A 25,749-nucleotide genomic window follows, 5' to 3' on the forward strand; every position below is an offset into this window, starting at 1 on the left:
GCCGATCCAGAGGTCCGCCACCATCAGGGAGGTTTCACAGGAAAACTCGGCCGGAATGACCCCACCCCAGGCAAGCGCGAACCACCCGCCCTTTAGGGATCGGCTCCACCGGGGGCAGGCACACGCACCCGGCCCTCCTGACGGCCGCCGCGCGAGACCCGGAGCACGAAGCCCGCCGGGGAAAGGCGGCGCCGCAAGAAGGCAGCCCCCGAGAGAGGGCGGCGAGGCGGGCGGGGCCATGTGGACAACAGGCGGGGTTGGGATCCAATGGGACAGGGCGATCGTAGAGGCGGGAAAGCGCAGAGGTATACATCATCGCGGCCCATTCTAGGCCAGCCAGTCAAAACTGAAGGGGCACGGCGCTCTTCGCACGGTGTGGAGGATGCTCCGGACAGCGCCGCCGAGAAATGGGGCGGCCGCCGCTCCGCCCCCATAAAGGGACGTGGCCCACGCCACGCCAGCCACGCCACGCCGCTCTCTCCCCGCGCGCGCGTAGTGGGCGCGGCGCTGCCCGCTTTCGGCCGCGCCCCGTCACGTGGCTTCGGGCGGCGCCACCGGGCCGGCCCCTCCGCCCTGGGATGATACGGCGCCCGGCGGCACGTGAGAGCGTCAGGCGCGGCCGGCGATTGGCGGGCGGGCGGGCGCAGGAGCGGCAGGGCCCGCCGGGGAAGCGGCGCCTCCCGCGGTCCTCCAGCTGGGGCTTCTGTGCTCGCTCTGGGCGCCGGAGCCGAGTGAGGCGAAGCCGGGCGCGGCGGCGCGACAATGAGGCGACGCTGGTGCCGCCGCCGCCGCGGCCTTCTATAGCCCGGCTCGGGCCCAGCGCCGGCGGCGGCGGCAGTTGCTCCGCCCGCCATGGGGAACACCGTCACCTGCTGCGTCTCTCCCGGCGCCAGCCCCAAACTCGGCCGGGCCCGCGGGTCTGCGCTGGGGGCGGCGGGCGGCGGCGCGGGAGCCGGGCCCGGGCCGGCGGCCGCGGGGCTCGAGCGGAGGGCGGGCGCCTACCGGGAGGCCACTGAGGCGGAGGCGGGGGACTCGGACCCCGGCGGGGGCGGGCCCCACCTGCAGCACATCAGCGACCGCGAGTTCCCGGATGGTGAGTGAGGGCTGCGCCTGGCACGCCGCCCCCGTGGCTGCCGCGGCGGGGCTGAGGAGCGGGGCGCGGGAGTGCCCTCACCCCCTTCTCCAGGCGGCCTCCCCGGGCGTAAAGCTAACGGCTTCCTCACATATCAGGGACCGGTCTTAGGGGCACGTCGAACGCGGAAAATGGGGGTGCTCCTCCTGCTTAAAGCAGGGCGTCGGTTTGTACCCTGACTGCAACCTCCGTTGTGCTGGAGTGTTTCTGGTTTTGTTCAGTGTTGCTTATTCCCCAGCACGTTCGTATAGCTTGAATTGCCCGCACCTCTGTTAAGTTCTGGTACGTGGTGTTCGCCATTGTGTGCTTGTGTCTTCAGGAATGCTAGCATTCCTGAAAAGGGGGTGTCTGGTCAGTTCAGACGTTGAACTTCCTATTGTGAGCATGAGATATGCGCAGATGTCTGCAAAAATGTCATAAGAAACCATAAATCTTAGGCCTATTTATAGGAAAGGAACTAATAAACTAAGTCAAGCAGAAAGTATGCATGTGAGAAGGATGGATTTCTCACGGTATAGGGGGTAAGTTGGCTCCTCCCCCTCCCATCTCAGCAAGAGGCGCGGATGTTATAGTTGGGTACTGTATTCTTCTTGTCTGTCTTGGACTGAGTGCGTTAGCACTGACACTTCACTCTTGTTTTTACTGCTGGACATCTTCCTACCTCTCTGCTTTGCAACTGAGCAGTGGTAATTTGGGGTCAATTACTGCTGCAAAATCGACCAGTAGCTTGTTGCTGTTTTAGATAGTTGGGTTACAGCAGCCTTCCCTGATCTGGGACCCTCTAGATGGGTTGCACTGCAGCTCCCAGAATCAAGGCAGATGGAAATAATTCATTACCCAACTATAATATCAGTACCTCCCTGCTAAGATGGGTGGGAAGGAGCCAACTCACCCCCTATACTGTGAGAAAAACATCCTTCTCATACAGGTACTTTCTGCTCAACTTGGTTTATTAGTTCCTTTTCTATAACTAGGCTGTGCTGCCTGGGGGATTCTGGGAGTTGTAGCCCAACCCATCTGGAGGGCACCAGACTGGGTTATGGGGTCTCTTTGAGCTCTGTATTTACCCTTCATTAACACAAGAGCACATGGGAAAGCAGCTACTTTTTCTTCTCAGCGCAAGTCTAAAGCTGAGAAGAAATAGCTTAATTCCTAGTGAAGTAACTGTGCAAAGTAGTACAGAAGTGTTTCACTGCTAAAGTTAACAGAAAAGTAAATTAACTAGTACTTGAAAGGCATGAACACACCTTTTTGTTGCCTTCGTGAGATATTCAGAAGTTACCAAAGTGTGTGGATGTTAAGGATTGGTCGTAAAAATACCTACCTGAGAATGGAAACATGGAGAAGGATGTCCATGACTTCCTTGTCTGTGCTGTGTCCCCTGTTCATGTACTAGAGAGTTCCCGAATTACAGGAGAACCAGAGGAGCTCCATTCCCCTTCCCTTCTAGCACTATTGCATAGAGTGCTGATTGGACTAAAATTGGTGGGTGTAGGCTCCTGGTCCCTTATAATTCAAGTACTCCTGGCAGCTAGCTATGTGTTGTGTTCACAGTTTCTCACCATCTTTCCCAGCATCAGCCACTGTTTATCGTCTTTTTAATGGAAATTGTATGGTGCTTCTGATAGGTTGAAATAGTACACTTTTCCATATTGAGGCTATTTAGAAAAGACATCTAAATGACAGCAACTCTTATTGCACCCAGGCTGCCTAGCGCTACTTCTATCGTCATTTGTTCTCTGCGTACCCAAAAGCTGTTTCCTAGAGAACTGAAATCCAGCTTCAGAGTTTGTATTTGTTCTTCCCTTGTGGTCTAGTAAACATTGCATTGATATCACACAGCTTTCAACCGTAAAAAGTGAGCTGCCCCAGGTATGAGTACAAGACCTTGTTCTGTGATAGAGTGATTTGGGCACCTTGTGGAGGGGTGCACACTTTGCTGTTGGTGGATAACTTTGGGGACTGGTCTTTCCCATACTTTGGCAATCTTTGCGTATGCCTTATTACCCTAACAAAGCATCTTTGAACTGGACTGAAGTTTCATGTCCACCTGTGTGAAACAAGGAATTCAAACCTCAACCAAAGGATCTGGGTATCTCTTGGTGACAATCAAGCAGAATAAATTATGCAAAATAAGCAGTTATATTCAATCTTAACTTTATGTAACATATAAAGGTAAAGGTAAAGGTGTCCCCAACCAGTCGTGTCCGACTCTAGGGTGCGGTGCTCATCCCCGTTTCTAAGCCGAAGAGCCAGCGCTGTCCAAAGACGCTTCCGTGGTCATCTGGCCGGCATGACTGAACACCCAGGTGCACGGAACGCTGTTACCTTTCCCGCCGAGGCGGTACCTATTTATCTACTTGCAATTTCTTGCTTTCGAACTGCTAGGTTGGCAGGAGCTGGGACTGAAGACGGGAGCTCACTCCGTCAGGCAGCACTCGGGTCTTGAACTGCTGACCTTCCAGTCTGCAGTTCAGCGTCTTAACCACTAAGCCACCGCGGCCCCATGTAACATATACAGGCCCCCCAAATAAAATGGGTTGGATCCAGACTTAATCATGTTTAGAGTAGACCCACTGAAATCAAAGGGACATGTTACTCATGACTAAGCACCATTGGTTTCACTAGGCCTACTCTAAGGATGATGAAGCCTGGGTCCAACCTGATATTTCTTGGCACGGAAACTTGATACATTTTTAAAAGCACAGAGTACACACAACCCTGATTAAAGGAAATTCAAGAACAGGGCAGAAGAGTTATCTGATCTTCAAAAGGTGCCTTTATGTCAAATCCTAAATCCTATTCTAGTCTTGTGAGTTGGTTATTGTGCTATCTGCTGTCTCTTTCATCAGCATTTGGGAATGTAAGATTTACTGCCATGATTTAAGTCTGCACTGTTAATCTATTCCCTTGCTATCTACTGCCTCTTATACTGTGCATAAATGAAGTAAACTATGGAATTATGTGTGTGGGAATCTGCTTGTGATCAAAGAAGTATTGGTTGGCATAAGAAGATGTAGGTATCGAGTTATGAATATTGGAACAAAAACTGCTATACTTAGAGGTAAAATTATAGCGATTAAGATAAACCTGAGTGAATTAAACACTGAATTGTTAATGTATTTATCAAAAGGAAGGAAAAGGGTGGTGGAGCAAGAGAATTCTGAAGGTTTAGCGCAACATGACATCATTATACTGGACAATGGCAAGCTATATCCAAACCAACAGGAAGTTGAGTAACAGCAGTAAAATACCAACAAGCCACCTCCACCCAGCTCTTATTCCATATCGGTTTCCCACTCAAGGGTAGGTTATGTTTCATTGCGGAAACAAGGGAATAGTATTAAATCTGGATGTTTTTATAAAGGGTAGTTTGATAGGAAACAAAACATTTACCGGTACTATTCAAGACCAAACAACATAATCAGCAGAAAACTCTGCAGAGTAAAAATTACGGGGGTGGGGGGAGGAGGAGCTTTTAAATGGAGCAATAATAGCAGAAAAACAGGGAATACACATCCTAAAAGCAGCAACAATAAGGGCATTCGCATAAATGAACAGTAAAAACAGTGGGTCCAGATAAAATTTAATATTGTAGGAATAGGAAAACACTCGCTTTGAGCAATTCTGACATTGAAGTTCACAAACTTACAAACCTGTAAAACAGTATTAGGGCAGAGAAAGAAAGTAAATGGAAAACTTCAAAGTTAACTCCGAAGTATTCAGAGGACTTGGTACTTAGCTAAGTAGCTTTGGACTCCCTTGGACCCCTCAACAGCTTTCAGTACCATCAGTCATGGTATCCTTCTGGACTGGTTGTCTGAGTTGGAGGCATCGTTTTACACTAGTTTCATTTCTGCTTGGATGGCCATTTCCAGAAGACAGTGCTGAGGGATTACTGTTTGGTTTTGTGCCTATTACTGTCACAGGGCTATACAGGGCTCATTTTTTATCTCCCATGCTATTTAATAACTTCTACATGAAGCTACTGGGAGTGGTTATTCTGGGATGTGGGCTGAAGTGTCATCAATATACAAATGACACCCAGTTTTATCTCTCCTTTTTATCTGTCTCAGGTGAGGTAGTGGATGTCCTGAAACAGTGCCTGAGCATGATAATGGACTGGATGAGGACCAGTAAACTGAAGCTCAAAGTAGACAGGTCATAGGTAGTGTTAGTAGGTGGTTCCTCTTTCCAGTTGAGTGGTTGTTCAGCCTTTTATGGAGGAGTTGTAGTCCCCCTGAAATAAGAAGTGCGCAGTTTGGGGGTGCTCCTGGATCTGTCATCACTTGAGACACAGATGGCTTTAGTGCCTAGGAAGTCTTTTATTCCATGCTGATATACCAGGTGCAACCTGATCTGAGCAGAGATAGCGTGGCAACAGTTATCCATGCTCTGGTAACCTCCCAGTGGGATTACAGTAATGTATTGTATGTGGAGATACCTTTGAAGATGGCTGAAAAACTTCACTTAGTTCAAAATACAGCTGTTAGGTTACTAATGAACTGGTCGATATGATCATGTGACGCTGGCGCTTTGTCAGCTTCCAGTCTGAGCCACAATTCAAAGTGTTAGTGTTGACCTTCAAAGCCCCTAAATGGTTTGTCAGAATATCTAAAAGGAACATTTCTCATTTGTACCTGCTTTGGACCCTTAGGTCATCTTCAGAGGCCCTCCTCTGGCTGCCTGTGCTGAAGAAAGTTAGATGGGTGATTACAACGCAGGGCCTTCTCAGTTGTGGTGCCCCATTTGTGGAATGCCCTCCCAAAGGAAGCTCGCCTGATATCTACACTCTTCTCTTTTTGATGCCTGACAAGCATCTTTCTAGAGCAGAGGTGGGTAGAAAGTAGATCTCCAGATATTTTGGACTTTAACTCCTAGCATTCTTGACCATTGGCCATGCTGGCAGGAGCTTCTTGAAGTCGACGCTCTATAGACCTGTCTGAGGCCTGCTGTAATACATTTGCTAGGCACTTCCAGGATACAATCTCTTGCATCAGCTGGGATTTAGACTACAGTGTTACAGCAGGTGAATCTAGGAAGGTATCCAGAGCACAGCTTTGTCCAGTTTTCTGGGATGAGTTTCAGTTGGTACAGCTCAAGGACATTGAAAAGGTGCTTGGACAGGTTCATACAACCACTTCCATATTGGATCCTTGCCCTTCTTGGCTTATAAAAACTGACAGGGAAGACACAGCTGGCTGGGCCAGGGAGGAGATTAATGCCTCCTTGCAAAAGAGAGTGGTCCTGCACCGCCTCAAAGAGGCAGTGGTGAGACCGGTCCTGAACAAACTATCCCTGGACCTGGAAAATCTTAATAATTTTAGGCCAGTAGCAAGTGTTTCTTTCCTGGAAAAGGTTATTGAGCGGGTGGTTGCCAACCAGCTCCGGGTACTCTTGGATGAGACCAGTTATCTAGATCCATTTCAGTTGGGGCTCAGGCCAGGTTTTGGCATGGAAGTAGCCTTGGTCAGCTTGTATGATGACCTATGTTGGGAGAGAGACGGGGAGTGTGACATTGATTTTCCTTGATCTCTCAGTGGCTTTCAATACCATTGACCATGGTATCCTTCTGGGACAATTGTCTGAGTTCGGAGCTGGAGGCACTGCATTGCAGTGGTTTCACTCCTACTTGGATGGTCAACCCCAAAAGGTGATACTTGGGGAATATTGCTCAGCCTCATGGATTCTCCAGTATGGGGTTCTGCAGGGTCAGTTTTGTCCCCCATGTTATTCAGCATCTATATGAAACTGTTTAGTGTGGTCATCTGACTTTTGAGCGTGCTGTCATCACTGTGCTGATGACACACAGCTCTATTTCTCCTTTTCGTCTTCAGGTGAGGTTGTGGATGTGCTAAATCAGTGCCTGGCTGCAACAATGGATGGGATGAGGCCTAATAAACTGAAACTCAATCCAGAGAGGAATTGAGATACTGTTTGTAGGTGGTTCTCCTGACAGGATTGAGGGGGCTCAACCTGTTCTGGATGGGATTGCGCTCCCTCCGAAGGCGCAGGTTCGTAGCTGGGGGTCTGCCTGGAGCCATCTTTGTCAGTTGAGGCTCAAGTAGTATCAGTGGCACGGAGTACATTCTACCAACCTTGGTTGGTGGTCCAGCGGCACCTCTGTCTGGATAGGGATAACCTGGCTTCAGTTGACTGTGCTCCGGTAACCTCCAAGTTAGATTAGAGCAGTGTGCTCTACATTGGCCTGCCTTTGAAGACGGTTCAGAAGCTGCAGCTTGTGCAAAATGCAGTGGCCAGATTTATAATGAGGACCAGAAGGTCCGCACATATAAGACCAACTCTGGCCCTCTTGCACTGGCTGCCTATATGTTTCTGAGCCCAATTCAAGGTGCTGGTTTTAACCTATAAAGCCTTACACGGCTCAGGAGCACAATACCAGATAGACTGCCTATCCCAGCATGAACCGACCCATACACTACACTCTGCATCCAAGGCCCTCCTCTGGGTGCCTCCTCTGAGGGAGGCTCAGAGGGTGGCAACAAGGGAGAGGGCCTTCTCAGTGGTGGTCCCCCATTTCTGGAATGATGGAATGATCTCCCCAGTGAGGCCTGCCTGGTGCCAACATTGTCATCTTTTGGGTGCCAGGTTAAAATTGCCCTTTTCTCAGGCATTTTGTAGCATAATAACGAGTTTTTTTATCAGATCCTGGATTGTCTCTGGCTGATCATTTTAAATTGTTTTAGATAAATGTTGTTGCTGTTCTGTCTGCTATCTGTTTTATGCCCTTATGCGAATGGTTTTGAATTTGAATTATACCATATGCGAATGGTATAATATATTGGTTTTGAATTTTGGGGGCGGTGTAGAAATATAATAAATGAAATGAAAACATCTACAGATCTACCTTCTGCCCACCCCCATGTTAGAGCCTGCCTTTCTTCATCAACTACGAGGAAAACATGAGGTCAGGCATTATAAATGATACAATAGGTAATATATTTTTATGGCAAATCATGAATTAGTATAAGTCTGTGAACCAAACTTTATGGACAGTCCCTCTCTGAGTTGGAAAGTAAATGCTGTGAGATGGAGAGTAACCTGCGTAACTACTAGCTCCTGTTTCTGGAACGTCAAAGCAGTTAGGCTGGGCTTGCACGAGGGGCTGGTACTCACCCAGTGACAGGATGGCTTTATTTTAAATCACCAAGGAAACATATTAATTTAAATCAGTTTTCCCATTGTTGAAAACCTGTATTTCCTGAATAGTCCAGCAGATAGGTGCAATATTTGGCCAAATTGTGCTTTTGATGATAAAAGCATGAGACTGGGGGCATATTCTCAGGAAGATTTTAGGCTATAGAGGCATCAGAGATTTCCCCCTAACAGCAATGGCAGACGTTTTTCAAAATGGCCTCCTAAGAAACATTTTCAGTCTGCCCTATTGCATGTTTGATGCTCTGTGGGTCAAAATGATGTGATTTTGCTTGAATTTGGTGTGTAAATACATGTGCAGATATCCACCATACACGCTCATTCACAAAAGCACAGGAGCACACGCAAGTACATGCAAAATGTAGTAAAGGGAAATAAGTAATATAACCTTATTTATAATGTTATAACATTATGAATAATGTTTATAATTTGTTTGATGGGCTCCAAATTGAGATGACAGTTCTCAAGGTACTTGGAGATCTTCTGGATGAAAGCAAGTGGACTGGAGCAGTTGTTCAGGCTGGTGTTACCACAGCAGGAAAAGCTGATTCATTTACACAAGTATCCCATGTGACACACCCATAGGGCTCATCAAAACACAGCCAGTAGTCTCTATGTACTTCTCCAGCAGGCCTGTAATGAGGACAGCCAAGACTTAGAAGACAATGGCCACTTCTTGCCCCTGGAAGACTGGTGTAATGAAAGAAGTAATGTATGTCCCTAGTTCTGATTCTGATACATCCTTCTACAGTTGGAGCTTGTCTTGATGACTTACTTGAGAGTGATATGAGAGGGAGACTTCCAGCTCTGTATTGATGCCCTGCCCAAGATTGTTCCCTGGTTCTTTGCTTTGCACCATCTCCACTATGCAAGATGGATCCCTGTCCACTTATGTGATCTAGTTTCACTTAAAGACTGCCACTGTAACATCTATGAAGAATTCATGAAAGGGAAATTTGTCACAAAAAAGTCAAAACATGCATTCTCTGCTATTGCCATTGACCAGACCCATGAGCAGAATAATGCATCTGTAAAGGGTGTAGGCCTAACAGAAAACCCCGCAGTTGTGTGTCGATGGATGGTGTCTGGTTCCGAGATGGCCTGCTTAACTGACAAATTTGAGAATTCAAGTAACAAGAGATGGGACACAGATGAGTGTCATCATGAGGCCAAAAAGCACTCACAGATGGCATTTGCAAAATCTGTTAAGTCTCTCACTGAAGCTATAGAAGATATGGGAAACCCATTTAGTGAAAACAGCTGTGATCTTACTGTCCTTGACAGTAGAAACATTGCACATCCAGCATTGGCAGACTAAGAAACTTGGAGTTGCCCAATATGAAACATGTATCACTGAGAGGCTTATCAACCAAGACAAACCTATCACAGATCCTATCACATGGAACAACCTCCATATCTTCAGCCATCCTCCAGTCAGAGAAAAGTCAGATAAACAGCTGCAACTGGTATCCCTAAAGAACGACTGCTCGCTCTTCTCTAGACTTGACATTGCATCCCAGAAATGCAATGGTGATCTAGATTACTACTTTTGCCACAAGAATCAAGCCTATCCCCCTCCACTGTCAAAGATGGGGAGTCTGAGAACAGGAACAAAGTCTGATTTGTTGCACTGTTTGGACAAGCTCACAGCTGTGAAAGAAAATTTCTCCAGTCCTATAGTGCAGGTGACCATTCTTGATGGTGCTGCCATCGTCAACATACTGCGAACAAGGCTTGCAAAAACATTCCAGGATTATGCCACTGATGTTTTCCTTTCCTATATTAAATCACAGCTTCAGTATGTAACAAGATTAGACATCATCTGGGATGTGTATAGGTCTGAAAGCTTGAAGAGTGACATACTCAGCAAAAGGGGAGAAGATGTTCAGAAACGTGTCAAGCTATCAAGTCCAGTCCCAAAAAACTGGCAAGAGTTTCTTCATGTTGATGACAGCAAGACTGAGTTGTTCTCCTTGGCAATGACGCTAGCAGGCATTGACACTAACGAACAGGTGATTACTACAAACAAGACGGATGCGCTTTATGTAAATTGTCAAGGTGTCTTGGGACTAGCTCCGTGCTCACATGAAGAGGCAGACACTTGCATCCTACCCCACTTAAGTGATGCAGTTCAGCAAGGGTATAATAAAGCCCTAACGTGCACTGCTGACACCGGCGTTGTAGTTCTGGCCATAACATCGGCATAGCGCTTGAACATTAATGAGTGGCATTTGGAGTTGGGAAGAACTTCTGGTTCCTTGCTGCTCATAAGTTAGCAAGAGGTCTGAGTCCTGATCAATGTATCTCCTTGCCAATGTTCCACGCAATTACTGGGTGTGATACTGTGTCCTCCTTGGAGGCAGGGGCAAAAGGACTGCATAGGACACCTGGAATGCATATGGAGATGTTACCTCAGCATTCTGTAAGACAGCAGGCAGTCAAAGAATGGCTAAAGCCACTGGAGAGATTTATAATTTTTCTATATGACCATACCAGCAGCGAAGAGCAAGTTAATAATGCAAGGAAGCAGCTGTTCATGCAGAAAGGTAGAGCAATTGAAGGTCTACCTCCTACACAAGATGCACTCATTCACCATATCAAAAGGGCTGTCTACTAGACTGGTCAATGCTGGGCCCAAATGATGATCGCAACACCACAGCTTCCCTCACCGAGTGATTGGGAGTGGAAGAAGGATGGGGGTGGATGGGAAATATGCTGGACAACCCTACCAGAAGCTTCACAAGCTTGTAGGAAACTTATACGATGTGGCTGCAAGCAAGGCTGTAGAGTATATTGCAAGTGTCACACGGTTACTCTACAGTGTCCTGCTCTTTATCTTTGTAGCACACTTTGTACTGACTAATAAGATGGGGCAGGGAGGTCCAACAGTATCCAAGTGTATTTGACTGAAAAAATAATAATAATTTAGTGTGGTAGGCCTGGTAATGACAACATTGTATTTACATGAAATAAACAGCCATCATTCTGTTCTTTTTTAAAATTATTTTTTTCCAATGCTTAGCTTTAAAAAAACAATGTAGGTCTATATTCTATTACAGAACCTTAAGATTGTTTTTGTTATTAACTCTAATTTGGCTTTTTGTACACTTCTAAAGTTATAATGCAAATAAATCAGTCCTCATAAACCCTAAAATATGCATGATTCTCCAAAAATTGAGGAATTGTAACTGTGATTGATGGCTGTATTTCAAAGTGGCTGCCAATTTTGTTTCAGGGCGAATCTGAGGTGGCCCCATAGCAAAATATATTCAATATAGTATGGTCTAAAAGTGTGCCAAATTTTATCAAAGGCACAATTGTTTCACCTATCTGCTGGACTACAACAACCATCCTCACTACTTAGTTGCTGTAACAGTTAAAACATTTGTTTTAATTCAGTAAAGGCTTTATAAGATATAGGAGCATAATCCAAAACCTTTGGTCACGCAGCTTACATTCCTCTTGCACTACACAGTTATATCTGTTTAGAGACAGATATAAAGGAGGTGATTGTGACACTAGTAGATTTCTGTCTGGTTCTGTTCACATGGCAAGATCACTTTATTGAAGATGAAAGACACAACCTAGTACAGAGTTAGATGTGCTGGATTGTGGGCCAGGTGCCCAGAACTTTCCAGAAGTAAGGGTAGCAATTACTGAGCCAAACAGTTTTTTTTTTCATGAGATGGAAAGTTGCTGTCATTCTGTTTATTGATAGTTTAAAATATTCAAACTTTCCCATAATAATAAATAATCTATGGTATATTTAAAATGTCAATTCTCCCCCACCCCCCAGACATTTTTTGTTTTCTCTCTAATTCTGCATGTATGTGTGTGCATATGGGGGGGATTTTAAGAAGTGTAGCGTTTAACTCTCCTTCCTTACCTTCTCATGACATTCCAGTACAAGCTGGTGCTGCTCAGTGCGTGAGCCACTGCTGCCTACCATTCAGCATTCCCCCAACAAATTGGCCAGACTGGAAGGGATAGGGATGTGTTGGTGTGGTACATAGCAATGGTTCATGTACTAAGCACAATTCAGTGCTTGTAAGGAAGGAATGCGTCTGATGCCAAGCACCAACTCGTGCTTGGAAGGGAGGTGCTCATCTCCTAAACTTAGCTCAGTGCGTTTAGAGGGGCAGAAAGGAAAGGCTCGCTACACCCATTAGCGTGGGAAGGGACACCCACCATGCCAAGTAGATTTGTGGTTCCCTGCTTCAAGTACATCATCTTGCTTAGTGTCCTTGCATGTATGTGCAGAGGGCCAAACTGGAAGCAGTTAACGTCTCCTATATACATGTTCAAAAGAAATTGGTCTTCATTTGTTTTGTAGTAATAATTCAGTGAATCTTGATATGCAGTTTTTTCTCATTAATTTCATTATAATTAAAAAAAACGGAAACAAAGCACAGCACTACAGAAGTGCTTCCCTCGTTCTACAATGTATGAGTCATGTCGGCTGCATCATAAAAGGTTTTGGGCTATGATGTTAGGTAGAGCAATGGTTCTCCTTTATTTCAAATCAATGTTTTAGTGTTAGTAACCAAATAATGAATGGTTTGAATGCTTGATTTAAGTCAATAACTTAAATTAGTCTCTTTTGGTTACGTAAATCATTGTTACTGAGTAATTTCCCCACCGTCACGCCCTTCTGATGGGAGGTTTGATGTGGAGCTTGCACTATTCTGTCAACTACTTCTGTACCAAGATCTCATAATGCAGAAGTAGTATGGAAACACCATTTCATCCATCCTTGAAAGCACTATGTATATGAAGTAACTTGCTGAAAAAATAGTTAATTCACTGTTACTTATCCTTCTGAAAGCATTTTCCTTGCTTTGTATGGATGCTGGAGTAACCTGTCAGTGTTGGACTGTTTGGGAAAGGAGGGAATCAGATCCAGGCCAAAAGAGGTGATTATTATATGAGTTAGGCAGACTTACCTGTGAGTAAGTCCTATTGAACTTAGTGGGGCTTACTTCTGAGTAGACATCCATAGGATTGCACTGGTAATGAATAGCTTATATATGTGCTGCATCAAAATGTTAGTGCAACCCAATAAGGTGGATACTTTTGCTGCTATGATGGGAAAAGTAATATTTTAGTTCCCTATTGTAATTTGCCTTCCCTTTGCTGTAAGAAGTTCAAAAACCTGCCCCAAACAGGGTCAGCGGAGCCAGCAATAAAGTGGTGATGTTTTTCCCAGAATGTACCATTTCAGTTGGTGGAGTTGTATGTTTGAATGCTTTTCTATGGGGAGGGGGGTAGCAGCCTGCATGGTGCAAAGTATGTACTGCTTGATTCCTTTGAGACTATTTACTAAGGCCCAATTTACACATGATGTGAACCACAGGTAAAGCACTTATCAATGCAGATATCCCCTATGTGCTAAATCACATTTAAATGTGTTGGCCCGTTACATGTTGCAGTAGCACACCAGTAATTAGTGACCCAGGCGAACACACCATTGGTTTGCCACCATTACATGCAAATAGGCAGGATAGATGCAAAGTGCAGACTGTGTGTGAAATGCTTACATGGGTACGTGCTTTGCTTGGGCCCCGTATGTATAAATCTGGTCTCTCACTCTGATAGGCCTGCCCTCTGTGAGTCTATTCACACATCATGCTAACCCATGGTGGGTGACAAGCTACATGGCATAGTTTATTCCCCCGCCCCACCCCTCCTCCCCCTGTAGTCCTCCCGGCCAACCGAGCGGGTATCACAGCTTCTTTTGTGGATTTTCAAGCATTTTCCAGGTCCCCTTTCTCTGCTCGTGTGCAACAAAAAAAGGGGGCTCTAACTCCTTGAAAGTTTGCAGAAATTGAACAAAATTTAATATACGGGTTCCCCTTATGGGGAGCCACAACATGCACTACTGGCTAAATGTGGGACTTCGCATTGTCATGGGAAAGTGAGAATTTATCCACACGTGAAACTGTTTGGGAACTGCGCTGCCGGGGGGGGGGGGCGATTTGGAGTCGGAGACACAACTAAATGTGGCAGGAAAACAAGTTGGCTCAGAGATCGCTCGAGAAGAGCAGAGCAATAGCAGTGTTTTTGGCCACTCTTGCTGAGTGGTTCTGTAGGTGATCTCCGTAACCCACTCTGGCACAACAGATGACACACTAAGCTACCATAGATAAAACAGCCCTTACTGCAGACTGGGTTCTCAGGCTGGGTTGTTTGGGGAAAACAAGCTACCATGGGTGGGAAAAACAGTTCACAGATGACATGCTAACTAGGGAAGTGCAAGAGTCCAGGGAGGGGGTGGAGTTCAGCAGACACCACCGCCGCCAGCCCCCCACCCCCCTGGACTCAACATTCCAGGGGTAAAGGGCCCTTTACCCCTGTAATATTGAGCCATCATCCCTTTAAGGCAGCCATAGATGCAACATTAGATATGCAGAAGTAACCAAGCCACAATTTCTATGCACAATTGCAGCTCGGTAAGGCGATGGATGGCCTCACAGTGCTTCTCAGGCAGTCAAGCCGTCCTGTAACTCCCGCAGTGCGGGCAGGCAGCAACGGCGGCTTGTCAATCGCCCAAAGGGACCAGACGGAGGTGAGTCCATCCATCCCTAATGCTAGCCCATCATGGGTTGTTCCAGAAAACAGTCAGTGTCTTGCTAGAGTCTGATATTCAGCTAACAACTTACAGTCTAAAACATTCACTTGGTAGGTTGTGACACAACTGGACTTTTCCTCAACCTAAGATGGGTTGCACCAGTGCCATGAATACTACTAAAGAGATGAAAAATGGAGGGAGGAAATATAGTATAAACATGTTAACCTGGCTACCCATATTGCAGGTTGGGGTTGATGATGGCACCCAGTTCTGAAAACTTAGTTGACTCCCAAATTCTAGAAACTCCAGTCTTTTGCTCCCTGGCTGGGTTTCAGAGAAACACTTTCGGTGTGTACAAGGACTGTGCGTGCAGCTTCTGCCTCCCTCCAAAGTGGAGCTTTTGAATTGCGAGTGGCTTGTTTGACACCATGTGGAGCAGCTTCCTAGGAAAAGTCAGAAAGTCCATTGTGTATGTAGGGCTTACCACATCAACCTCTGGATTATGGTCTTTAGAAACGGTATGCCTTGAAATATGCTTATAAACAGAAGTCACTGCTGACTTCATAAACGATATAAGATGTTGATGCTGAAGCATTGATGGATGATTACGGGAGAGTTTACCTCATGCAAAAGATGACTGCAAGTAGGAGTAGTGTTGTAACTTGCAGAGATGTCAGATCACTTGTCCCTTGGGCCAGACAAAACAGAAGGGCTAATTATAAATGAACTGAGCTTGCTCAGCTAATTTATAATAATTTAGACATGCTATGTACTCTAAATAAGCGGCTTTCATAACTCTGGCAAACTATGTCTTAGGCAGGCTACTGCTGCTACAGTCATTATTTTTCTATATCTTCTGTTAGTTTACCTTCCTCTCATTTTGAGATAGCTGCTGCTTTGCCTCTGCTTTCTTTCCCTGTTTTTAATATTTGTGTGAATCAGAATGTCCCTGTTTAACGTGTCTGTGTAGAAATGTGACTCTGGTTCAGTTCATGATCAAGACTATGTTGTGTCCTTCCGCTGCCTGGCTGCACCCCATATTGCACAGAGTCTTTAGAAGGTCTGGCTTTGACCCAGTCAGCAATTTGTGCAGTGATCAGCAATTGTGACACCACTTGTATTCTAAATAAATTGCATAAAAAACTTAGTGCACAATCCAGAGAAGCTATGCATTTCAAGATCCCATCAAATTCAGTGAAAAATTTAGGCATGTGCTTAAATCTTACATTGGAATTGGTGAATCTTTTGTTTAAATTGTATCCATTGTGAGTTGTTGGTGCTAACTGTAAATAAGGAGCAGCAAGTGTTGCTTAAGTCATGACAGCAACTTTTGCTTAAGAGAGCAATATGCTGACTTAGGTTTTGCCTCTGCTGGAGACTGCTCTCATTACTTCTAGATTAATTATACACACCCTTTTAAAGGGCTGCACAACTAGGTTATGCTGTGAGAAATGTTCTGCATTATATGTATTACTTCGTTAGATAATAGATTTTACAAACCAATCGACTTTATGGCATGCATTCCATGAACTTGTAGTAAAACTGTAAATGTTGAGCTGCATGGAATAGGTCTGTATTACTGCAATGAGGGCAAGATTGATTTTTCGGCATATGTGAGAGTAATATCACAATCTCATTCATTCATCTGCTGGTAGGAGTATTGAACTTAAGCTCAAAATTATGCAAGGGTAGCTGTATTGGTATGTTAAAGAGAGAAACAGTGCCCTAGAGGGGGAGAACTGTCTCATTGTGGCCTGAGCTGTCACTGTCAACGGTCTATAGGCATACCAGTATGTCTGCAATTTAAATCCCTCGGAGCAGCTGTTCGTACTTGACAGAAACTTGGGCTATGTCTCTGCAATTTCCTCTGCAGTAGACCACAATGTATTGTATTGACTTGCAGGGGATGTGGTCCTTTGTATTGAAGCCAGTTTGTAAAGTTACTACTAAAGTATAAGTGAAACCCAGTGTTTATATAGCATAGGTCGTTTCATGGCCAACCTTTTTGGCAAATATGTCGGAAGTCAAGTCCAAAGTATAAGTCACTTTGGCACGTACTATAGCACATACCCAGCTTCTTACAAGCACTTGGTATGGTTTTGCCTCTAGTGTAATGTATTGGATAGAAGGTAACAGAGTAGGAAAGGAAGATATATCAAAAAAGCTCTAATGATGGACTTTATGTTTATTTTATTTATGTATTTAAAAGGTTAGGTTAAAAAGGTAATTCTGACCTGAGATGACTTCATAATATGGAAAGTATTTTGTGGCTGGTTGTTTTCACCTGTGAATTGCACAACTGCTCCTGTATTAACAACTTTCTGATGACTCATGTCTGTTAGCTGTAAATCCTTTGGTGATCTAACTGAAAATGTGGTAGAATATATTTTTCCCATTCAAACTTAGGTACTGCTTGTTTATAAAGAACTGCCTAAAATTCTTGAAGATGCCTTGTAGACTTGATCTACATTTATCTACAAATTCTTGGAGACTTTACCTAAAGGTTTGGTATAATTAATGCTGTTTTATTTCTCAGTGTGGAGAACTAAACTAATGTTGAATTATTGGATGCTCTTTGGAAGCTAACTGTTAATGGCCTACCTAGTATGGCTGTGTGAATTATAGGCATAATGCGGATTGCTAACTCAGAAGAGCTTGGGCAGCTCTGATTAAACATGTTGATAATTAAAGCTTCTATACAGATTGGGGCTGGAGTGTAGGGCTTGGAGTCGAACAGAATGGGGCAAAACCAAAATCAGACACATGCTAAACAGTGGAGTATTGTCAGCTCCCTGTACAGAGCTGTTTTAAGAATCCTGACATCAGTTTGTGAAGTTTTTGAACATGCAAAATGTGCTTTCTAGATACTAACTATATTAAGTGTGGTATGGGATGTCATAGGACTGAATTTGCTTGGCATGAATGTTTATGGTAGGTGAGTGCTGCTTTGTTGAGACTTGGGGCTTTTGTCTGTATTTGTGTTTCCCAAAATTAAGTCAAACTTGAGAGTTAAAGAACACTGTTTTTTTTTCCCCCTAGATTTAGCATTGGAATCAAATCCATCTGACCATCCTAGAGCAAGCACAATTTTCTTGAGCAAATCCCAAACAGATGGTAAGTTAACTTTTGTTGTCTTAAAAGGGGGGATGGGGTGGGAGAGAATAGAGTAGGTATTTAGATCTTAATTGAAAGAAGTCTATTCTTTCTCCTTTCACTTATGTCAAAATACTGTTTTCATCAACATTTTTAGTTCCTTGCTCTTCAGAGTGTTTTCTGTAGCTATTTGTCCAAGACATTAAAATATGCTTTTGAATGATTACATTCCTTATCTGGGAATTTGGCAGTAGGATGGTTGTCTTACGACCAATGCTTGAAGAAAAATCTACTTGGAGGTTTTGGCTGTCAGACACTGTTTGCCATGCAGATTGAAGCTCAGTAGCACTGGATAGCTCTACTCCTAAGAGCTCTTGTTTTTGCAGTCACAATCTCCTAGTGGTATACAGTTTTTAGTGTAGCTTGGATTATTGAGCAGTACTTATTCTGTGCAGTATCTTTTGTATTGAAGGTGCAAGTTAGGCTTCCAGAAAGGCACCATGAAGTGAAGCTGACTCGCCCTGGAACTTTTGGACTGTGTCCAACTTAAAACTGAACTATTGTCTGATAAACCATAGGTGGTACTGTCGGGTTTGAAGGTGTAGTTAAGAGGAGAAACTCCTAGCAACTAAGCAGGTGCTTTATTTTAAAATATAATCTATTTAGACATTAGAGCATTCATTGATATTTTCTCTCTTTTTTAGTGAGAGAGAAGAGGAAAAGCAACCACATCAATCATGTAAGTACATGTAATAGATGTGAGAGGTGTAAGTTAAACAAACCCAGTCAGCTAGGGTCCAAAATGGAAATGGCAGCAAAAAGGTTAGAATGTCACTTTTTACTTTTCTAATTTAATTAAAAATTCTCCCTTTGAAATTAATGGATTAAATTCAACATTTCACTATCAGAAATCCAGTGGAACTTTCTCCTCCCACCCCACCCCACCCCTGCCCTCTGTACCATCTGAAAATCTGCGCATATTTTGAGGGTGTCCAGAGGGCTGCAGAGGGGAGTGGAATGTCTCCCCCAGTTCTGATGACAGAAGGAGTTCTGTCAGAATTACAGTGTTGGATTCAACCCAGTGGGATTTAAGCATTTAATTCTGGCAAGATCATGTCCTCTGTTGCTCAGTACAGAAATAATCCTTAACCTCACTGCTGAATGGGAGTAGAAGTGGTTTAAAGATACACAGCTGGACATCCAGACTTTCTTTTCTTTTTTATTTGTATGGTTAGGCAGGGCCACTTACAAGAGAAGTAAAAATGATTTATGCTAGCCTATAGGGATTTTAAAACATTTTCAATTTCAGGGTGAGTAGAATTCTTGCTCAATGTTTAAACCATTCACTAGTAAAAAGTTACCATACCTTTTAAAAATCCTCTTTCAGCACAGTAGAACAAAATCCTAGGTTGAATAGTTGGCTGTTGCACAGTGTCTTGGCCTAAGCACATACATCTTCATTATGGAAATGGGGGATTAATGTTTGAAGTGTAAATACATATTTAATAAGTGAGCAGGAAATTATTCTCACGCACTGGCCAATGCTGTGATAGGGAGGAGCATCAATGTGTGCTTTAGTGGTAGCTAAAGGAGAGGGTCACCTTTGATTAATGGGGTTAGTTACACTTCCGTGTGCCCACTTCCTTATGAGTTTTGCCTGCCAGCCCTGTTAGAATGACTTGTCTGTACTTCCATTTCCAATGTGTTTCAAGTACGCTTTGCTGCCAAGGTAGAATAGAAAGGACAGGTTCTTAAGGCACAGTTAGGCAGAACATTGATCATGTTCAAATTCCAGTAGACCACCTAGCATCTGCTGGTTGCTGCAAAGAATGCTGGACTAGGTGGACCATAGTCTGATCATGTAAAACACTTCTTAACTTACTCAGAAGTGCATTTTCTGCATCACTTAACACATATTAATTATGGCTGAACTGCTAAGGGATCCTGGGAATGTACTCTTGTACATTTAAAGATTCCATGGCGATTTTAGTAAAACAAACGAACTGCAAGACTGAAGTTAGTTTAGATAAGATATCTCCCAGCGACTTTCACAAAAGTTCCCAGAATTGCTTGGTTGGAGGATGAGACTTCTGGTGCCCACAGCTTATAACTGTCTATGCATAATATGATGGCCGGTGGCTGTGTGGTGGTGTGCTCATACTGTCTCTCCTCTCCCAGAACTTGGTCCAGTTTCCTCATTAGTTTAAATGGGGGAAATATCTGTAGTCTTGAAACACTTGACCTTTTATCCATGCCTCACTGGTTACATTCTTCTCTTGGCTTGGAGTGAAGACCAAGCTAGACTTGACATTAAACATGTTGACATCTTGTGTTTTGCCCTCTTTTAAAATAGTATCCACAAGTGGGTCCTGATCTGAATTGGGACTGCTACAATAAACTCTTCACCCTCGTGGTGTTTTCCGTCTGAACCCCCCCCCCCCATTTGTTGCAGTGGCACCTTCAGGAGCAAATACAAGCTTTGGGTAGCATTTGGGATAGGAAAATGGCACACTAGGAAAAACGTAAACCTCCCTCCTCCTGTACTGCAATTCTGATTCAGAGCAGTCTGCGCCCCCCCCCCCCCGCTGTTTTAAAGGAAGGAAACAATATCAAACTCATGATGTGACTATCAACAAATACATATTTTTAGCCTTGCATTTCATGGTACTGAAGTCAGCCTCCAGTGTTTGATCACTGCCTTTTTTTGAAGAGTCGTCCTTATCTTTGCATATGTCACTGTTACTAGTTAGTCAGTAGCTGTATACAGGGAATAGCTGTGTACAGGAGCAGGATTAGAAAAATGCTAGGTGTCTGACACCTTGATGACTAAAACCTTGCAGGACTGTGTAGGTATCTATAGGCCTGTACCTGTCCATTGTCCAATATGCTACTAACTTTGATCTTTACTTGCCACTGTATTGGTTGTCAGGTTACCGGTTCAAGCATTTAACCCCTTTATTCCTTTGCTTTGTTTAATAACACTGTATGCGTCGTCATCATCATCAGAGAGAGAACAATCACGTGCATTGGGAGTGCATGCTGACTAAACCCAGAAATCATGGTTCTAAAAATAATTATTTAAAAAACACTTTTTTCTGCTTACAGGTTTCCCCAGGGCAGCTTACAAAAAAATATAGTTCATGTTCAACAATATTTATAGATGACAGCACAGTCAGCCAGCCTAATCTTAGGAGCACAATAAAATGGTAAGTACCACTGGGTCTGGGATGGATTCTTATGGATCATGAGTGAAATCTAACCCGTGAGCGGAAGTCCACTCAGGTGATGGGATTTTTCTCTTCCCCCTCCAGCCCCACCCCTCTAAAATCTGCTCTGGAGGGCCCTCCAGCCCCCTGGAGCCAATTTTGAGGGCTCATGGTGGGGCTGTAGAGGAGAGGGGGAATTGCCCCTGTTCTGCTGATGAAATCTAGTGGAAGTGATACATCCTGATTTGTATAAGATGAGTTGGAAAATTTTCTCCACCCCAAAACCTGACAGTACAAGAAAGGACATCTAGCTAAATGAAGTAGTTCCATGACAGCTTGGCTATGGTAATGTTTGGTGTAAGATACGCAGATCTCTGATGTTGGCCTGCCATCTAGTGGCGTCAAATTAATACTTACCTATTCAATTCCAAAATCCTCTGACTCAGGGAAAGTTAGTTAATATTTAGCCTCTTCTTTGTTGTTGGTATCTTTGATAGCAGTTATATCTGGTTTATCAGCTTCTCTGATGCACACCTGTAGTTCCAAAGCTCCCCTGTCCCTCCTACTGCCTTTGTCTCTCTTTAGAGATGCGTATATTACAGTTAGCTTGTAATTTTAAAATGCTTATCTTAAAACAATACATTCACGGCTAGAATTATGAAACTAGTCTCAAATTACAGGGCAGAAGTTGGGGGAAAGTTTATTCTCTTACATATAAGTAGTATGCCCCACTGTCCTTGAATTGAGCTTTACTATAAACTGAGCTGATAAAACCCTGCAGTGCTTAAGACAATAAACCTAATATAATTAATACTGAACACAAAACAAAGCCCTGATTTTTCTGTAGATTAGCTCATTTGTCATGTTGACCTCAGATACATATAAATGTTTTTAGGCTAAAGGTTGATGTTCTGACCAGTGTCAAAAATACCTCCTGTAGGAGAAAATGGATGCACAACTAAACCTAATAACTGAGGACATCTTAGGTGCATGATGTATCATTTCAGCTGTGTCACACATGAAGTCTGACACAATTGGGTCAGTGCTATCAGTGTAGCAGCATTCAGGGAAGGATGTTGGACTTAAGCCCTGTTAGGGTTTTAAGAATGACTTCCAGTTTCCAATTCTGCGGGCAGTTGACTTGAAGTTGTAACATGTGGCTTCCCCCCATCCCACCACCACCAATGTAGAAGTCATTAAATTATACAAAATGCCTTCTTTGTGCACAGTCAATCATAAAGAGCTTTGTTTAAGAGTACCTTACATTGTTGTAGCTCACCACCCTTACAAGACGAGCTGCTTAAGGGATAATTCCTTACAAATAGCTTTAGCCCATTTATAGTAGTGGCATATTATGTTAACCCCTTTCTCCAACTTGTATTCTGGAAAGCACAGCTCTGACAAACTCAATGGGCTGTGAATGTTAATATTCTCAGAGCTTTAAGATTGGAATGGGTAGAGAGTGGACCCTGCACAGTGGATGCAGGATGTCAGAGCTTCCCCCTCTAATTCCTCAGTTGGGCTGTATAGTGTGAGATGCCTAGAGCCATGGACTGTTGCATTTCTGGGCTGCTCATTCAGAGCATCGCTCCCCTTTCCTCCTTTGCCTAACATACCCTACCCCAGGAACACCTGTTCATAGATCTGCTTGGATCAGCCTTCTCCAACCCAGGGCCCTCCAGTTGTTTTGGACTACAATTCCAATCAACCCTGAACATTGGCCATGCTGGCTGGGGCCAGTGTGTGTGTGTGGAGGGGGTGTGTGTTGTAGTCCAAACCATTTGGAGGGCACCAGGTTGGGGAAGGCAGGCTTATATCATTGCCCAGTTGCTTGGAATAGGAGGAGGTACAGTGAACACTATGCTTATCCAACTAATAGCAAGAAAGGGTACATTCCTGGAGAATTTTGCCCTAGCTTGTCAGTGTGGGTATATCTCTCTGGAATCTCTCTGAACAGTCCCACCTCTGGTGTACCTCTTGGCTAACTCATCTACCCAGATTAATTTCATTGGTAATTTTTTTAACGAAATACTACATCACTGTAGACTGCTGTATGATCTAGTTGGCTGGTACTATAAAGATGCTAAATCTTACTTAAGTTAACCTTGCATTAATATAGGTGTTGGGCATTTGATGCTAGAGTTTTAACATGTACATTTACAGATGGAATTTCAGGAGAAAATGGGCCTTGGGAAAGAGAGAAAGAAATTAAATTTTTCTAACATGGATTTTGTTATACAAATCTGTTTTTATCCCTAACAGCAATCTTGTATCAAGATGGAATTTGTACAACCACTTACAATGAAATGATTTTTTTTCTCCCCTCTCCCCACAGTGTTACATTAGCAATATACTATCACATAAAGAACAGGTGAGCACTTTTTAAAACTGTTGTTCATAGGTCATTAGCTCCTGAAGAATCTAGAGCGGTGGCTAGTGTGTGGGCCACTTAGGTTAAATCATGGTTCACATGGTTTTAAAATTGCATGCTTGGTATGAACTTGTGTCCAGACATAGAAAGAAGGCTGACATTAACTGTATTTCAATGTGGATAAAAATGATTTACACTCCCCTAAAAATCATTTTAAATTTGATTTCTAAATTTAAAACATCCTTTAAAATTTAAATTGGGTTATTAACATCTTATTTAAATTGGATTTTTAAAAAAAATATAAATGCTTCCTTTCCCTGAAGTAATTAATATTAAATATCAATATAAGCATGTTAGCCTGTAGCTTAGGAGTAGGCAACCTGGTGCTCTTCAGATATTTTGGTCTACAGTGTCCATAATCTCTGAACATTGGTCATGCTGCCTGGGGATTATGGGAGTTATAGTCTAAAACTTCTGGAGAGCATCAGGATCCTTACACCTGCAAAAGTTAATCTCTAAATTAGTGATTTTGAGGTAAATGAATCTTTTCTTTGTAAATGAAGAACCAATTTGATAATTTCTCTAATATGAATATTTATATTCCACCTACCAGACATAGGCATTTCATTTTCATCTGATTAAAATAAATTGCTTTAGTCTGGTCAGTCACTATCAGAGCTACCTATCGGTCATTGGATTTTCATTTTTGTTTGTGACTTTGGTTTTGTTAGGGTGGGGCTAGGCAAAGGCAGAGTGAAACAAAAAGGAGCAACGTTGGAAAGAAGTGAAGACAGCATTGCCCAGTGGGCAGGTTCCTATATTCCCATCCTTAACCCCACAAACTCTCATGGCTGCTGGTTGTAAGAAAGACCCTATATGCCATATAGCAGGGGTAGGCAAACTTTTTGTGTTGTGGGCACGTTTGGCTATCTCAGAAACTGTCCTGGGCACCACCACAAAATGGCTGCCTTGGGAGGCATAACAAAGGACACATAACCTGCCCCAAAGACTGAGTACAAGGCAGAGGTGAGATCTGAGCCCCAGCACATTAAGCAACAGGAGCCACTATGCCAGCACTCATGAGTTACCCCTCTGGCTCTGTACTGGCTTCTGTGAGGTTTTGCATCCCTCATTACTTACGGAAATAGGCTTTATGGTGACTTTCACACCCTAGGCTGGAGTGGAAGTCCACTCATGAAAAGTACCACTGCCCAGTTTCTGCCTATTCCCCCCTCTTACTGCAGCCCCCCACACCATATCCTGCCCTGTTCACAGGGGTCTCCTGATATTTCTATGGCACAGGAAGCTGCAGTGGGGAGGGATCTGTGGGAAAGGTTTGGGCAAGTGGCCTTCAACTTGTGCTACCCAAGATCCAACCCCCTGTTTTTTTCCTCCTAACCATCTTATGGTATTATTCTTCACTTACACATAGCCTTTGTCTTGCCCTCTACACTAGTGCTTGTTAAAAACCCCGCATTTGGCTCAAGGTGAATAGACTTGCAAGCAGGTCTACAAAAGTTGCAAACCCACCAAAAAGATACTAGCCTGTCTGTTCATAGGTAGCATGGTTAATCATTTGTGGCATACATAGTGGTCTAAAAAAATGTGAGGGAAGGAGCAAACTCTTCCAATTTACAAAAACTTCCCTTGCTGGTCTGGAGATGATTGTTGCAACTGGGTGTGGCTGTTTATAAGCCTGAAATATAGGGACGGGGAACTTGTGGCCCTCAGATGTCCCTGCACTACATCTCCCGTCATCCATCACTATTGGCTGTGCTGGCTGAGGCTGATAGGAGTTGCAGTTCAACAAGTACCAGAGGGCCACACGTTCCCACCCCTGTTGAAATACCAGTGTCAAAATAAAACAATACTCAACTTTGCCTTAACAGCAAAACAGTATATAAATGCATTAAATGCATCTTCATGCATTCATTTGTTATGTATGTATTCTACCATTCCTTAAAGTCAGCATAACATTTTATCACAACAACCTGGTGGAATACAGATTGTCCAGGGCCATTCCATCAACTTTAAAGGTCAGCAGGGGCCACACCTGGACTTCATTTTTAAAACCAACATTCTAGCCATGACCCCATGTGGGCTGTCATCTCTTGAAAAGCAACAAAGCTTAGTGGCATATTTGAAAAACTACTGAAGCATACTGTGATGCTGTTTTTTATTATAGTTCTATTATTTTTATGTT

At 43.8% G+C, this 25,749-nt stretch overlaps 1 protein-coding gene across 4 annotated transcripts in view; it reads left to right on the forward strand.

Moving 5' to 3' along the window:
• Nucleotides 1-562: 562 nt before the first annotated feature.
• CCNYL1 (cyclin Y like 1) overlaps nt 563-25,749 on the forward strand; it is a 61,286-nt gene continuing 36,099 nt past the window's right edge. For 2 of the 4 annotated variants that reach the window (XM_084818846.1, XM_084818856.1), the window contains exons 1-5: nt 563-1,093; nt 17,916-17,990; nt 18,674-18,708; nt 21,075-21,175; nt 23,511-23,546. In XM_084818846.1, coding sequence (XP_084674972.1) covers nt 853-1,093; nt 17,916-17,990; nt 18,674-18,708; nt 21,075-21,175; nt 23,511-23,546 — 488 coding nt within the window. In that variant the 5' untranslated portion in view covers nt 563-852. The remainder of the gene's footprint in view (nt 1,094-17,915; nt 17,991-18,673; nt 18,709-21,074; nt 21,176-23,510; nt 23,547-25,749) is intronic. The other 2 variants (XM_084818828.1, XM_084818837.1) reach the window with 1 other exon arrangement.

This window comes from Heloderma suspectum, chromosome 1 (genome assembly GCF_057233095.1).
Source record: "Heloderma suspectum isolate Gila_16-S chromosome 1, 16-S_ref, whole genome shotgun sequence".
NCBI lineage: Eukaryota > Metazoa > Chordata > Lepidosauria > Squamata > Helodermatidae > Heloderma > Heloderma suspectum.